General features: G+C 43.1%; 1 protein-coding gene across 20 annotated transcripts in view; it reads left to right on the top strand.

Moving 5' to 3' along the window:
- The window catches only part of PTPRF (protein tyrosine phosphatase receptor type F), a 405,229-nt gene that overhangs the window by 128,812 nt on the left and 260,377 nt on the right, over window positions 1-16,040 (top strand). For 19 of the 20 annotated variants that reach the window (XM_054072544.1, XM_054072564.1, XM_054072558.1 and 16 more), the window contains one exon: window positions 11,633-11,794. In XM_054072544.1, the coding sequence (XP_053928519.1) occupies window positions 11,710-11,794 (85 nt within the window). In that variant the 5' untranslated portion in view covers window positions 11,633-11,709. Of the gene's footprint in view, window positions 1-571; window positions 590-11,632; window positions 11,795-16,040 lie in introns of those variants that run through there. The other variant, XM_054072547.1, reaches the window with a different exon arrangement.

The following is a 16,040-nucleotide window of genomic DNA, read 5'->3' as shown; positions in this document are numbered from 1 at the left end:
TTTGGATTTGATGAACAAATTAAGTATCTTGTGTCGTTAGCCCCACACTGGCATTAGGGACGTGGAGGAACAGGAGCTGTTTCCTTTCCTTGGAGCTGCACTTAACTAGGTCCTGCTTAAGCTTTCCTTTGGTTTTTATTAAGCTATGTCATGTCTTTCCCCTTTAAGATCTGTTCTGCTTTTCCGCTGAAAGCTTTTTGCCTTCAGGATTTTACATTCTGACAACTAACAAAATTAAAATAGCTTTTCTCCTAAGTACTGTAAAACGTACATTGACTCTGATTTCGATGGCTCTAAGTATGCATTTCAGCACACTAATGTACAAATGGATTGAAAAAGCAGCTAGCAGTAATTTTTTTTCCTTAGGTTTTACAGAATGGTATCCCAAGAAGCTGCAGATTATGTATTATCCCCTTTATGTTTTACTCAAGGTCATGTAAAGGTGGTGGCCTGGAAGGGAAGAGTGGATAATTTCAATAGTAAAGCTGCGAAGTTGCCGCAGACGACATATGGGATGTCTTATTTTTCAAAGGTCTTTCCATCTGCTATTGGCAGAAGTCTCCATTACAAAAGGGCAGTTTTGTGTGAGGTACGTAATTATCTTTTTAGGTTGAGCTTTTATTACGATTCAGGTTTATCTTGACTCGGACCATTAGCACGGGACCATTCCCCTGGGAAAGAGAACACGTAGAAGCTGGAAGATCTGAGATACAGAGGAAATGATCTCAAAGTTTGGGGAAGAAGGAATTTTTAAGCTTAAATTAGAAAAAGCAAAAGCAACCTAACTTCTTGTGGAAGCGTTACGCTGGTGGGTTTTGTTTGTTTTCTTTTGGCTACCTTGGTTAAGGTTGAATTGCTGAACTTGAAGCTTCTGGAGCCGTAGGATGTCGTGGAGGAAAATTATTCTGAAGGGTGAAGAATATCCCCTATCTGTAAGTCTTTGCCGTGCTGAATGTAGGAACTGATTCTCTTGCTGCCTCTTGAAATGCCAAAAACATTGGAAGTAGCTGCATCGCTGCCATGCGGTCGATACCCCCGGCTAGCAAAGCTGGCATTCCGTTTCTAGGAAGTAAAAAATTGCTAGATATCAAAAGCAAAATCCCACATATGCTTAGCATGGATTTTATGGTGGATAGAGGTCCATGGGAGGTACAGAATCACAGAGGGTGGAAGGAGCAGTGGGGAATGTGCAGGGGTGGTGATGCTCCCAGCTTACCTGAGAGGTAATTCTTTGCTTTAGCTCTACATTTTGGATTTCTCTCTGAGGTTGGGAGAGGCAGTTGTTACAGGTTCATTAACATGTGCAGAATGTTTTTAGCCTCCCACATTTTGTCATCTTTCCGATCGGAAGCAGATGAGGTTGCACATCCTCAATAAGGTGGCAGGTAGCATGGATCCACAGTCGTGGGGAGCTTTGCTGTCTGCTGCCTCTAAATTCTTCGTGCTTGTGCGTTGCTGCACTGTGCGTTCTGCACGTGTGAGTTTATTTACGGAATGTGTGCATGAAAACGTGAGTGTGGCATCAGGTTTTGGCCTGTTTGACTCTGTGGAGTCCTGGGATTTGCTTTGTGGTGTGAAGGATGGAAGATGGCTGGTCTGTAGAAAGTGTTGGATTCGCTGCAGCCTTGATGCAGCTGTTATCTCAGTCCCTCTAGCCAGGAAGTAACTAGGAAACTGCTGCTTTGATCTGCCAAACAAAGACAACTTGTAAAATATATTAATTGATTTTCTTCCATCAAACTGTTTTGAACATACAGTCTCAGATCTGAGTGAGACAATATCTGATGTCTGGTTGTTTTGTGTGTCTTGCTGTACAGAACGGGATGCAAGAAACCTGAATTTAATTTTTAGCCTGAAGTGCTACTGAAGGAGAGAAAATGTATTTTTTGGATTGAGTCAGAGTTAGGACTGACTTTGCCACCATTAATCCAGGATTTCTTAATTTGCAGGCCTTTGGCTTCTTCATCTTCAATAAGCATTATATTACACCTAGGGCTTGATTTTTATTTACATCCCTTTAATATGGCTTGGGTAGTATGTAGTGTGTGCTACCTCCGAGGGTGTTTTCTTTTGCCAAAACAAAGGAAGGGGGCCTTAGTAGGAGAAAGAAAAAAAGAAATAATCATAAATTTAGCATCTTATTATAATAAGCTTGATTGCATCTTGGTTTCTTTGTAGGTTACAGAAGCAGTTTTCATTTTTCATACAGGAGGCAATTGCATAAAACTTGTGATTTCATAGTTCTTGCTTATTAGTTGCGAAGGGAATTTCTGGGTGCTGTCTTCCATGGTAACAGCCAAATGCCTCCAGAGTTAGAGGATCTGAGGATGCTGGGGGCGTTCTGCATGGAGAGAATTCAGTTTAATAAATGTAATAAGCCTATTTACCCTACCGGGCTATGTTAACTACCTGCATATAAACTGAGCATACATTATGTTTGGGCAAAGGTTAAAGAAGCCGTTTGTAGGAAAGGCTACCTCCAGAGCACACCAAAGCAGCAGCGCTTCTTATTTTAGCCCTCAGTAACACACACAATAATGGGGTTCAAGCAGTATCCGTGGTTCAGACAGTAATAACAACTATGATATAATTAACTTCAAAACCCTTTAGGAAAGAATAATTCCAAAATCTACCGTTGAAAATGTTCATAGTCTCACAAGATGAGAATTACAGAAAGTTTAATTGGATATATAAACCCTCCAGTAGGGCATAAGTTGTCTGCTAAATGATGGTGTTAGGAGGAAACCAGCCCTGTGGCAGCCTCCTGCTGTCTTCTCCTGCACGGTCTTTTTGCTGGCTGGTGCGGGCTGCCTGGGGCTGGGAGCTGGTCTGGTGTGGTGGTGCCACTCCTGTGCTGGTGGTGACCACGTCTAGAAAGGATGGCACCCGGGATGTGTTTGGGAACTTGCCACATCACAGGCACTTGGTACACCTGTGGAGAACGTTTATTGTCTCTGTTAGCAGGATTAAAGCAGTATGTCCTTTTCACTCCCATCACCGCACATGACAGTGGCTGCAAGACGGTGGGTGGAGGTTTTGTCACCAGCGTGTGCACACCTTCCAGACCCAACTTAAAATAGATCTGGACACAAGCAGTCACTCAAGATTATTTAATCACCCATGTATTTGTCAAGCTGCTGCTATCTGAGTCAGCAAGGCTAAAGTTGTTTGTAGGATCCTTGCATACATCTCCATGAGCAGTCATGACGACAGTGCCTGTAGTGCTTGAGTTTGGTCGTCGAGTTCAGAAGGGCCAAAAAGAAGGTCAGAATGTTGAGAATAGTAAAATCATAGAATGGTTTGAGTTGCAAGGGACCCTTAAGATCATTCAGTTCCAACCCCCCACTGCTGTGGGCAGGGACACGTCCCACTGGATGAGGTTGCTCAAAGCCTCATCCAACCTGGCCTCGAACACCTCCAGGGATGGGGCAGCCACGACTCCTCTGGGCAGCCTGGGCCAGGGCCTCGTTATCATCAGGGTGAAAGATTTCTTCCTAATGTCTAATCTAAATCTTCCTCTTTCAGCTTAAAACCCCCTCATCCTATCCCTGCACTCCCTGATCAAGAGCCGTGATGATAAACTTCCGAAAGGACAACTTAAGAGAAAGCAAACGAGTTACTCAAAGCATCACTAAAATCAAAATGGGAGAAAGTAAGAGTAGAAAAGGAAAAAAGAGAGAAGGAGAGTCAGTGCGTGTGTTTCTCTCTCTTGCTGTTTCTCCGTGTCTCTGTGTGCGTGTGTGTATGTAAACCAGTGAAACAGTTCCTTGACGTAGTCTGAAACCAGCAGTGGAACATCAGAATGCAGGCTGGGTAAAGCACTTAAATTAGCAAGGCTGGGAATAATTTGCACTAGCTAGGTGGCAGGTTTGAGAAGCTAATAGAGATGAAAATTCAGAAATCCAGCTCCCAGGTAAAGCGTAAAAAGTGAAGTGTATACAATATAACGAGTATGAAAGGAAAGTTGAAAGATCCAAGGTGGGCTTTGAAGAACTAACAGCTGTACATAGATGAAGAATTTAGGCAAAGCAGTGCCATTGTCTTGTGTGAAAATTGGATTTACTGGATGACGGGAGGTTAAAGATAGCAATTAAGGAAGAAAAGGGTACTACTAAAAAGGGAAATTACTTCTTTGCATCAGTTTTTAATAGCTAAAAATGTTGTAGAAGACTAAATACTGATATTGTGCCCAGTCTTTCTAAATACAAAAGATAAGCAAATTTCAGAAATTGAGGTCTAGGCAAAAGCAGCTTTGGAATAAGCTATTAATCTGAAAAGCATTAAGTAAGCAGACCCCAGTAGTATGCTGTGCTATATAAAACATAACTGAACTTATAGCAAAAGTAAGGGATTTTTCATTAAAAAGAGCCACTTCTCTAGAATGCAGTTCTTTGTGTCTTGTACTTTGGTTGAAGCAAAACTTACTGAGAAAACAACAAAATACCTAAAAGATCGTGTTCTCATAGGGTTGGACTTAATGGATTCTGCAAAGGAAAACTGTCAAGTGGTTACTTAAAAAGCCCGGGAAGCTCCCAGAGAACAGGCTTACATTGAGGAGGTCTCTGCAAAAGCTCAACTTTGCAGCTGCTAATGAAGCTGAATAGACACGTAGATAGAGCAGGGGGGTTGTTTCAAATAAGAAGCTGATTTGATTTGAATTAGGATTGATTAGGATTTAGTTTGATTTCAAGTCAGCAGACACCTGCAAAAATCCTTGAAGGAAGGGAAAGACAGATTATCCTCATCCGATCGATTTGCATTCTTGCTGTTATGGTTAAAATTAGTTTTCGTGCTCAGTGGATCTTCTGTCTGCTCTGCTTTGCCTGTTCCGTCAGTCTGAGAGATGCAGAAGCAGCGGGTTTGGCACTGCTGGAGCCAGATGTGCCACAGCTGTACTGTACTAGCAGTCAGCTGCGGTGTGTTGTAAGCACCAAGCCCAGAAGGGACCCTGTTTCTCAACTTTCCCTCTCCTTAGTTTAAAACCTTCTGTTCTGCATCTTGGATGTGCGGGACTTGATGCCAAGGAGTTGAGGTGTAGAGGGGATGACTTGGAACGTTGTAATTTTAACCTTTACGCCGTTTTCCGTTGTGCTGAATGCAAGCCTGTAATGGAATGGACATTTCTATTAAGAATGTATTGTCACGTGTATGGTGTTTTGTAGAAGCGGCACTGGAGTTTTTGCTCTGTGGAAGTGGCTGACACACAGGCATCTTCCTCCACGTTAGCGGAGTTTGCTGATCGCTAAGGAATAGCTGAATTTCTTTTTAGTTTCTGTAGGGTTTTCTACTGCCCTGGATCTTCAATCCATACGTCTGGTTGCACTGCTGGTCCCGTTCTGTGAAGATCTCTGCTGAGAGGATGATATGCAGTGGTTTCTTTCTTTTAAGGAGACTTTACAGCAGGCATTAAGAGCCTACACACTTGGGTAGGGTGATCTACAGCAATCTTATTTAGTGCTCACTGTGAGTGATGGCTGGGCTTGTGAGGCTCAAGGCTGATCTATATTTTAAGTGGACATTTTGACTTATCACCATAGTTATTTAACGGGGCCCTTCATAATCCTTGTTCCAGTGGAAAAAATCCTCCTTTTTATCTAGTCTGTAGGGAATGACACCTTCAGAAATTAATATCTCCAAAAGCAAATGTAGCCAATAAGGCTGACAGGAGTATCCAGGCTGTGCTTGCGTAAAACCTTCTCTTTCCCTCCGCTCCTCTCCTTGGATCAAGTTGTGATTGCGTATTCAGGACCACAAAGATCTGTAGCTAGGCCAGGCTATTGCTAAACTATTCACACCTGTTATTTTTAATGCTTTGCCAAAATAAGGAGAATCTTTTTGAAGTACTTCTGAATAATTTTTTGCTATTGTATATATATTTCCCCATACCAATCTGCCTCTGTTCGGGTTGGGTATTTTCCTAGGTTATGGAATATCTGGGGTGTGCGTTTCTTTTTTTTTTCCTACCCTCTTTTTAACTGCCATCCAAACAGATAATGAAACATTTTCCTGCTGGAGTCTGTTCTCTCTTTTGGGTTTTTTTTTCTTTTTCTTTTTTTTTTTTTGGAGAGTTTACTGAGAACATTCAACATAGACTTTCTGTTACTCTGTCTCATTCCATTGCTCACAGTTGTATGCCCATGGCTAATTATACTCTTCTACTCCTTTCTTGGTGTTTGTATCCTTCATGTCCTTACAGATGGTTATCAAATCCCCATCTTGCTTAGCCAGTCTGTCTAGCACTTGTGACTTAACAGAGATTTTTATCCATCCCAGTTCTTGAGTTGCTTTGTTCATCCCTTCCCTCCAGATGGTTTGAGAGTCTTCAAAGTGATGCTGTAGGTCTGCTTACACCTGAATCCTGGAGGTGATACTTTTGCTCATGTAGCAGTCGCTTCAACTTTTGGCCTTCTTTCTGTATTGCAAGCTGGTATCAAGTTCCTCCCTAAATCTATGCTAGTGTTGCCATCTTCATACACCTCCCCACTGAATCTCTCTAATACGTTCCCTGAATGTGGGAGTTTCAAGTGAAATGAGACTCATTTTGTCTTTTTTGGCCATATTGCTGTACTCCCCAAGTCTCTTTATATTACATTTCTTGCAGAAAAGCACAAAGAGATCTATGTTGAAGGAATACTAATGTAGTGAAGTGAAACATTCAAAAGTCATTAACTTGTGTGTAACTGTGCTTCTACAACTTTTAATGTGTGCAATATGATGATCTTGAATTATATGATGCGTCATGGTTTTCCTCTTCCTCCTTCAGAGCACGGATGAGGTATTATATACAGAATTAAACAGTTGAGCTGTAGCCGATTATTATTCTGATTTTTGATAGAGGAAATAGCTGCTTCATCGCTCTGTGTGGTGTGTCCCCCATCCTTGCTCGGTCACTTCTTGTTTACCGTTGTTTGGGTGACACTCCAGGGTGGTTGGGTCCCTCTGGAGCACTGGTTCCCTCCGGGGTATTTGGGTAAAATAGAAGGTTGTGGGTTGGTGTCCAGAAGGAGCGTTGTGTGTTGCACGTATGGTAGAACCGGGAGAAGATGGTGCAGTTTTAGTGTCTCCTTTGCTATTGTCTGGATGCGTTTCAGTTGGTGTCTTCTGACCTGTGTCCTTGGGCTCAGGTTGAGAACCTTTAAGATGTTTCCGCCTTGAAAAGCAAACACAATTGTTTCTGGTTCCTTTATGAAAATAACGTCTCCAGGTCAGATAAGGACATTGCTTATGCACTGGGCGTACCTTCCTACCCTGTAAGTTTCTAGAGAGTCTCTTAGCTGTGTTTCACAGCAAATACAGTGTTAGTAGTCACACTCACAACTGAGCTTGGCAGTTCTATGAATGCAGAAGGCTTCCTGGAGGGAACCCTTTTTTGCTGACTTCTTAGATACTTTGGGCTGTAAAGTAAAAAGCAGTTTTAATGCAATATTTTTGTCCCTGGCTTGGAACGGGCAGGATGACTTTGGAGATGCTTTTCTTCACCCTGCTGTTCATGATTAGTGACCCACATGGCACTCACTTCAGTTCTGTTTAGCTTCCAGAAGAGTTCATAGAGGACGTGAGCTATTCAGTGCTGGTTTAAAATTCCTCTTGACTCTTTAAAGTTGACTGCTTTTTCTAATCTCTTTGCCATCTCCTGTGGGACATACTCATTGCCAAAATTTCCTCGTGCCATATGAGCTGTTGGTATTCTTGGCTCTGTTTTAAATGAGTCCAGCTTTTTCTGCTTGTCTGAAAGAATCAAACCATGTAGGTTTCAAAAATGTTCTCAAGACTGCCTTTTTTCCATCCACCTGCCCCACGGCAAAATTAGCTATATTTAAATGAAATCTGCTATTTTTTTTTTTGTTGTTGTGCTTTCCCGCTTTCTAGTTTACTGCCAAACTAGTGCTCGGTAGTTCTAACACTGGGTATGGAGCAGAGGCAGGAGTTTAGCTTGCTAAACTCAAAGCTGTTTTCACAAAGCCATCTGGAGTGCTTAGCCTCACCCTCCTTTTGGATTACATGGTCTAGAGTTTATAATACTGACAGGACCAGATGCAGAAATAGCATTGAGAATGGACGTGTGGTTTTGAAATCCCTTCTTCTACAGCGTCTGGGCTCCCAAACGCCGGAGCAGTTGTGAGATGGGAGCCAAAGCAGTGAGATTAAAAGAGGCCCTTAAATTAAGGGATTTGAGGTCAGCTGGTGTACAGGAGATGATTCTGGATGCAAGAGAGCAGCCTAAAGAGGTGTGAGGTTGTTGGAGCAAAAGACACACCGATAGTCTTAAGAGCATTAGTTAGTTGCTGTTGGACTTGGTTTTACCAAAGCAATACTGACTCCGTGTATGTTCAACTCATTACCAAAGTCTACCAGCGTATTTAGTTTGTAGCCGCTCTCTGTCTTAGACTGCCTTTCTGCCTCAGGAGAGGAAGCCTTTAGCTTTGGTTCAAGACTGCTGTTCAAAACTGTCAGAGTAGCGCTGACCTTCTAACGGTTAACTGAGCTTCAACTAACCCCTTGTCACCTTGCTTTGAATATTGGACCATCTTGTTGGGGGAGAGCACCTCGCCTCTAAAAAACATGACAGCTGAACCACTGGGAGAGGCTTTTTCATATTTTCAGTTTCAAAAGAGAATGACAGCTACTGAGATTTATAAAATTTTAAAACACTCCAATTTAAAGGGCTTTAAATATTGAATGCAGGCAACTTTTCCATAGGCGGAGTAATCATGGAAGGCAGGAGCGGTGAGGTTGGATCCTGTTAAGGGCCAAAGGTGCTCTATGTGGGACAGACAACAGTCTTGCATAAGAAAATCTGGCTTTTCTACCAGCTGGTAAATTATTATAGAGTACTAAACGGTTGTAAAAAGATCAAGTCTATAAAGCATCTGGTGGGGTAACTGACAATTCATCAGTTTTGCATGATGTTTGTCGTGTGTATCTCATGGGCTTGGGAGGAAAGTTATAAATCTGTCAAGCTTGAAACTGGAGAGAAAGCTTGATCACATTTGCTGAAAGAAGACAGAAATTGAGCGACAGAGCTATTCTTTAGCTGAGGGTTTTGTGTTCCTGAGAGTAACTCCTGAATGAGGGCAGTGGAGGTGCCATTCACATGACTCCGAGCAACCGGCACTCAAGATACACCATTACATCAGGCACTTTTGTTGTTAATGGAAGTGAATGAAAGAGGAAAAGCTCTATGAAAGCTATTCTTCCCCAATCTGATCTGATACATACCTAAGATGTTTTCAGCACTACCTGTAAAACTTGTTCTCTGTCCTAATCTGAGAGAGTTTGACACACATCATTAGTTTTGACACGGTAATTTCAGCTCTTGGCAGTTTTGCTCTATCACCACCCTCCGCAAACGAGTAGCCTCTAAGGATTCGGGCTGCTGTCAAGCCAGATACAGTGCTGCTTAAAGAGCACTTTGAGGGTTGACTTCTCTGGCTGCACAAATTAGCACCATGCATGCAGATTTTGGAGTCATAATCTTCACTCTTAATCCACACACTCCTTCCCATTCCCATGTGGGCCATGTCTGGAGAGGCGGCTAACCCTGGGCAAACTGCTTGGGGACTGAATGGAGTTTCTCATTGAGATAGAGCTTATGCAGCTATAAAGATACAACTGTCTGCCTCTGCGGTGTAAGACGTGTTAATGGTGCTTTTAGTAATTCTTTGGTGAGAGAAGAATGAGGATGTGGAGGTTGGAGAGCAACAAAGAGAACCGAGCGTGCAGCTGGTATGAAGAGCCTCTTCTGCAGTATTCAAAATCTTGCTGCTGAGCTTACTTGGATTTATGCTGTCTCATTGAGATAATAAAAGTCAGATGAGATGATCAGTATTCTCCCTGCATCTAGGTTAGAACTAGGTTATTTTGTAAACTATTTTCAGATGTCTTGGCTGTAGAAGACATTGCATAAATAAAGATTTCTTCTGTGTTGTGGGATATTATAACATGTCGAAAGATTTACTGTGCAAATACAATAACAGAATGGAGAAGAATCATAATCTGCAATTCGTTAGTACAATGCGATATAAACTTTTGCCTAGGTAGATTCTCTTGAGATTTCTTGCGGGTTTCCCTCAGCACTGCCATTGCTGGCATTCTTTTGAGCATGATGTTTTTGTCAGAAGTAAACATGTTCATAACATGTGATAGTTACTTCCGTCAAAGACTCAGTGATTCTTAAAAAAAACAAACACAAAAAACCCGACGCTTTTCCAAAATATCAGCAAAATCCAAAAAATACCTTTGTTAGACCAGTCTTGAACATGGTTTGAAATGTTTGCCAACATGAATAGAGTGGTGGGTCATGACACATACAGTCGGTGCACTGCAGGTACTTTGCTTCAAGGATACTCACAGGGTCCACTCGGGCTGGCACCTGCCACCATAAGATTTTCTCGCTATTAGTGCTGTGTTTCCAGCTTTTGGTAACTTGCAGCTTACTGAAGGAGCATCTCATCAACTTTTGAATGACTCTTGAGCTTGCACTGAGATGCCCAGCACTGAAAGAGTGAGCCCCTGTCCCTGTTGAGCATTGTCACTTTGAGGGAACAGGGCTTCCTGACTCCTTTAAAGTCTGTTTTAATAGGCAGACCTTGGACTTTAAGGTGAAACTAAAATGAGCGTATTCTCTTGAAAAGATAAAGAAGGCAGCTATACAGAAATTGCATTTGTTTAATGGGTTTAAAAGAATTTTCTGTATTTCTGTATACAAGCAGATGCCCAAGCCATTTTTGGAAGATTGAAGCTTAGGTGTTCACTTTGGGTAAAGCTTCCCTTTATAGATCCTTTTATTGATAACCTTTTACTGGGACTCTGGTAGCCCTGTGAACCGACTGCCGATTCTGTTCAACTTCTGTTTCTCCTGCTTGGACCCATCAGGAGTTGTCTGATGTACACCAGTCCAGCTGGGTGGACCAACATATAGTTTACCACAAACCGTCCTACGTATGTAATCAAGCATATCTGTCTTGGGCAGATGGGGGAGGAAGAGAAACATAAACTTAAGACTGTTCTTGTATTGTAACATGCAACTTCAGAACTGTTTGTTGTGAATAACAACTAAAGAATGTATTAATAGCACATAATAGAGGCTGGACATAAAGATAAACTTGGAGGTGGGTGGGTGTTTATGCATCATGACCCTTGAAAACAGCTTGTTGGATTGGGGGCATCCATGTGGAATCATGCTTCCACTACCTGAAGGGGCTACAAGAAATCTAGGGAGGGACTTTTTACAAGGCCTGGAGTAGTAGGATGAGAGGGAATGGCTTTAAATCGGAAGGGGGAAGATTTAGACTAGACATTAGGAAGAAATTCTTCACGATGAGGATGGTGAGGCACTGGCACAGGTTGCCCAGAGAACACCTCCCTGGAGGTGTTCAAGGCCAGGTTGGATGGGGCCTTGAGCAGCCTGGTCCAGTGGGAGGTGTCCCTGCCCTGGCAGGGCGTTGGAACGGGATGATACTTAAGGTCACTTGCAACCCAAACCATTCTAAGATCTATGCCGCTCAGGAAAGATACTGAAATTTCACTTGAAAACTACCTATAACCACGTCTTTACAATGTAGTTTGGTTTATCAGCAGTTAATCTCTGTGTCGTATTTGATCATTTTCCTTTTCTTCTCTTGTTTTGCAGGAGTAAGTCTGTGTCTGTAACACTGGATGTACTGACCACTTGCCTCAGGCTGAAGAGGACTTGCTCTACTTTGGAATATGGTGCCTAACTTCTGTGTCCCAGTACTCACTGTGCCAGCAGCCATCCTTTGCTGCTTGATGCTGCCTTTAGCAGGAGCGGACAGTAAGTAATATTCGGTTTTGCAAGGCTTGAATACCTTGCAGAATTTCTTTCAGCAAATACTAAACCTTCTTGTTTTGTACTGGGAACACTGAGGGTTGAGGGATAGCCAACCCCTCCCAAATCTCTAATTTTCCCATGTGCGCAATGCAGATAAACAGTTTGTGTGTGCGAAGGGGCGCAAGTAGAACTAAAAAGGCTGACAAAATTTATTCAAGCGCAGGAAGAGTTTCTGTAGTAGCTGCAAGATCAAAACCTGACAGTTTGATTTCCAGTGTGTACAGATGCTAAAGAAAATTGGGGGTGTAAGAAGAGAGAAGTATTGGGGTCACAGGAATCCCTGTTCCTTTATTTTCTTTGTTCTTTTGCCAGCTCTCGTAATTTGTGTAGTACTGAGACATCTCTCCTGAGTCAGCAGGTGACACAGAGCTACTGGGGAAAGGGTGTGAGTTTTTACCTTCTGGTGTAGCTTTCCTACACCTGTATTTTAGCAGATTGGAGTAAAAAGTTTCTTTCTGGTCACACTTTAAGCTGTTGTGTCTACACTTGTTGTCCTGATAGATTTACGGTGCCCCTGTGACTGTGATTAGCCCCATCCAGGCCAAGCGGAGAAAGCTGTGCACAAAACACACAGACGAGAGGAAATAAACTTGGCTGAAGGTGAACTACCGAAAATACCGTAGAGTAGGAATTTCTCATCAAATGAATTATGAGATTGCAGGAAACCTTTTGCGTTCTTTGCATTTGGTTCTTGGTTTTCATAACTCGTTTGTATTTCCTAGGATAGCCCCAACTATTTGTGCATCCCGTCTCCCATTTTTTTTTTTTACCAGTAACCAGTTTTTCCAAATGCTTGCACATGTGTGGATACTCTGTGACTTTGAAAGCACCATGGGCTCCAGGGACGCTTGGGTTGCAGCAGAGAGGTGACCGTGATGCACCTCCTGAGGTGCCACCAACCAGCAGCTTCTCACTCCAGCTTTAGTCACCAGGCTTCTAATTAAGATGGAATTCTGTTATAGTTGAAGGAGCTCTTTATACCTGTTAGTAGGAGCCTGGCCGAATGGAGAAAAGGGGCTGCGGGTCCTAAATGTCCTTGACTGAGTGGGAAAAGGTAAATTTAGAGATGCTGGAAAGAAGAGTAAAGGGGGTTGTAAAGAAAGATGGAAATTCACTACTTTTGTGATCACCAGGGATGATTTGCACAGGCAAGGGATTAGAATGTAGTCTGTATGTGTCTGAGCTGCTCAGTATAAGTGGGGACAGCAGCTGTCTTCTCCTTCAGGATTCTTCCCTGGCTGCTGGTGCTGCTGAAAGATGCTTATTCGGATCACTTTATGTCTCTACACTGTAGCCCGTTTTGGAGTCTGGCACAGGGGAGTATATGTTTAATGTTCTGGGGTATATAAAAATTCCCTGAGGTTTATCATCTCTGTTGTGGCCCCGCAAATGAGAGAAGCATCACTCTATCAGGTATGCAGAAGCTGGTGGAGTTGAGGTATCCTAGGACAGCTCTTGGCCTGATGATAACATGCAGTAGACATGGTTTGCTAATTTTGTGGAATACTTCCACTTGTTTAAATTTAACAAAATTGGCTCCATTTCACAGGCTCGGATCCAAATATTGGTGTCTTAGATGTGGAACGCTTCTGTGTTGGGAAGCAAATGTATCTATATGTACGCCTTTTTCTCTGGTGCAGAATGACTCTGAATTACTTTTTCTAATCTAGAAGGCAGATCTGGAGGACAGTGACCTTTTAACTGCCACAGCCACCACGGATTAACTGAGTGTTTCCTAGGATGAAAAGTGTTGCTGTGTGTGTTTTACCAATTTAAAGCTTTTCTGTTATCTTAACCTCACTGAATCTTGCCACCGACTCTCAGTAGCAGGGAGCTGTGTGAAAGGGTCTGCTCTGCGCATCCACGTGGAGAAAAAATATCTCCAAACCCTTCATATGTCATGTCCTGCCACTGGTGATGCAGACAGGCAAGATACGGTTGTGAATATGGCATTGGGGAATTCTGGTTCAAGAGAGAAGTGAAGGGCAAGGTATGATAATGCATGGACACGGGACCTTACAGCAAAAGCTGGAAAGGGATGCTGTGAAAGGAACACCACATGTGCACCCTCTTCAGTTTTTTGGTTCCCTAATATCCTGTTGGCTCCAGTTTCTTTACATGGATTCCTGATGCAATATGGCTATTCCTGAGATCGCACTGTGATTATTTTTTCCCCCCACTGCCGTTGCAGCTCTGCTTGGAAGCAGCGGAGGGATGGGTAGGCTCAGTATCTGCAAAGCACTCCTACGTTTTGGTAGCTAAAAGCAATGCCCTGGAGGTGTTCAAGGCCAGGTTGGTGAGGCTTTGAGCAACCTGACCTAGTGGGAGATGTCCCTGCCCATGGCAGGGGGGTTGGAACTGGATGATCTTTAAGGTCCCTTCCAAGCCAAACCATTCAGTGATTCTATGGTACGATGACAGTGAGAGCAGGATTATCCATGTGTTTGAACTCCTTGAGACAGTCCGAAAAATGGCTTTTTATTGGAATGGTGAGGATGAAGGGCTGGGAAGGAGGGCTGAGCTGTGCTGTCCCTGGCAGCAGGCTGCCACGTGTCTCGGGGCAGCTACAACCAGGGCTTCCCTACCTTCCTCACCTCCACTTTGGAGCTGCTGTTGTTGCAATGCATTTCAGCATCCCTACCTTAGCTTCCTGACAGCTGGCAGATAGCTAGACGTTAACGCCTGAGATAAAACAGGTTGAATATGTATCGCCTGGCGGAATTAGCGCCGGGCGTGCGCTGTGATGCCTCTCCTGGAATTGAGTTCACAGGAGCTGTGAATAATGTCAACGCTGAGGAATTGAAGGGGCATCCAAAGGTTAAGCCTGTGGTAGCGTGTCAAGAAGAGGGGCTTGCTGGGTGCCTCCCTGCCAGCAGGACCAGAGCAGAGGTTTCCCAGCCGCTCTGGTGGAGTGCTGTGAGAAGAAGGTAGAAGGTGAGCAGAAGTGGCACGTGTATGTGAACGGTGGATGCAGAAGTGCTAATTTGGCAGAAAGCACTTTCAAATCCTCCCCGGCTTTTACCGACTGCAGTAAGACATTATTAAATTTTCTCTGTGATCTGTGTTTCTGTCAGGGTGACCCTAATTCCATTAGAGCAGCTCAGAGCTGATTCAGGATAGCTGTTTTACACTTTCTCTCTCGGTCTGCTTGTGGGTTTTTTGGGGTTTGGTTTTGTTTCGTTTTGTTTTTTTAATGCACTCTGTGTTTCCCTGTCTATCAGCTTTTGATTATGTATGGGAAAAATGGCTTTGCAAATTTCATTTAATGTTCAGTTCAGCTGTCAGCTAAAAGACACTCTTTTCCAGCTTTTGGAAACATGTCATTTATTCTAATAAAATAAAAAAACAACCCCAAAACCTCCCATCTCAAAGCAAAATGCAGAGAAAACAGGAAAAAAAAAGTCAATACTGTCATCAGAAATCATCAACAATGTGTTTCCTGGTTGGGTTGTTTCTTTAAAAATTAGCTTTTGTTTTTGAAGGTCTGAGCACAGCTTCCATTAGCCAAAGGAAGAGACTAGGTGACCCATCCAGAGTATTTCCTAACCAAAATATGTCTTTGTCTAGCATGGAATTTCAAAGAGGTTAAGGAAGAAAACCACTTCAAAAGTGACCTTGTAGAAGGAAAGAACTAAGGCAGTATTAGGGCAACTACCTGCGAAGTGACAGGTGGTAAACAAACAGTTTGCACCTTTTGATTTCTAAAGATAGAGCAAACTTGGCTTTTGTTTGAGGGGGTGGGGGGGAACCTGCAGCAGTGAGCTGGTGCTGGTGAAGACAGGTCTCTGGCTTTCACCACCTCTGGTGAGCAAGGACACTAAGGTTGAAGTGTCCCAGGGCTGCCCTGCCTCTTGTAAGAGGTAGTCGCTTTATATCCAATAGGTATGTATGTCACACAGATGTTTTTATTCCGTCAACCATATTTCTTGGATGCTAATTGGGTTGAGGAGGCACATTGAAAAAGAAGATCGGGAGTAAAGATGTTGTTATTGATGAAAGTTGAGAAATGGAAGAGTACTGATGCCCATTCTAGACACGTGGCTGCTGGTGAAGTCTTTTGCCAGGGATTTTGCACGTGAAATGACATCCAGAGGTCTTGGATTGAAGAGGACTCTTTATGTCACTCTATACCCCTGTAACCCAGCTTTACAGTTATTCTTCAGTATTCCTGGGATCCAGAAGCAGCGTG

The sequence above is a fragment of the Cuculus canorus genome, chromosome 8 (genome assembly GCF_017976375.1).
Source record: "Cuculus canorus isolate bCucCan1 chromosome 8, bCucCan1.pri, whole genome shotgun sequence".
Taxonomy (NCBI): Eukaryota; Metazoa; Chordata; class Aves; order Cuculiformes; family Cuculidae; genus Cuculus; species Cuculus canorus.
The sequence above is the reverse complement of the archived record's forward strand: the minus strand, read 5'-3'. Positions and strand labels throughout refer to the sequence as shown.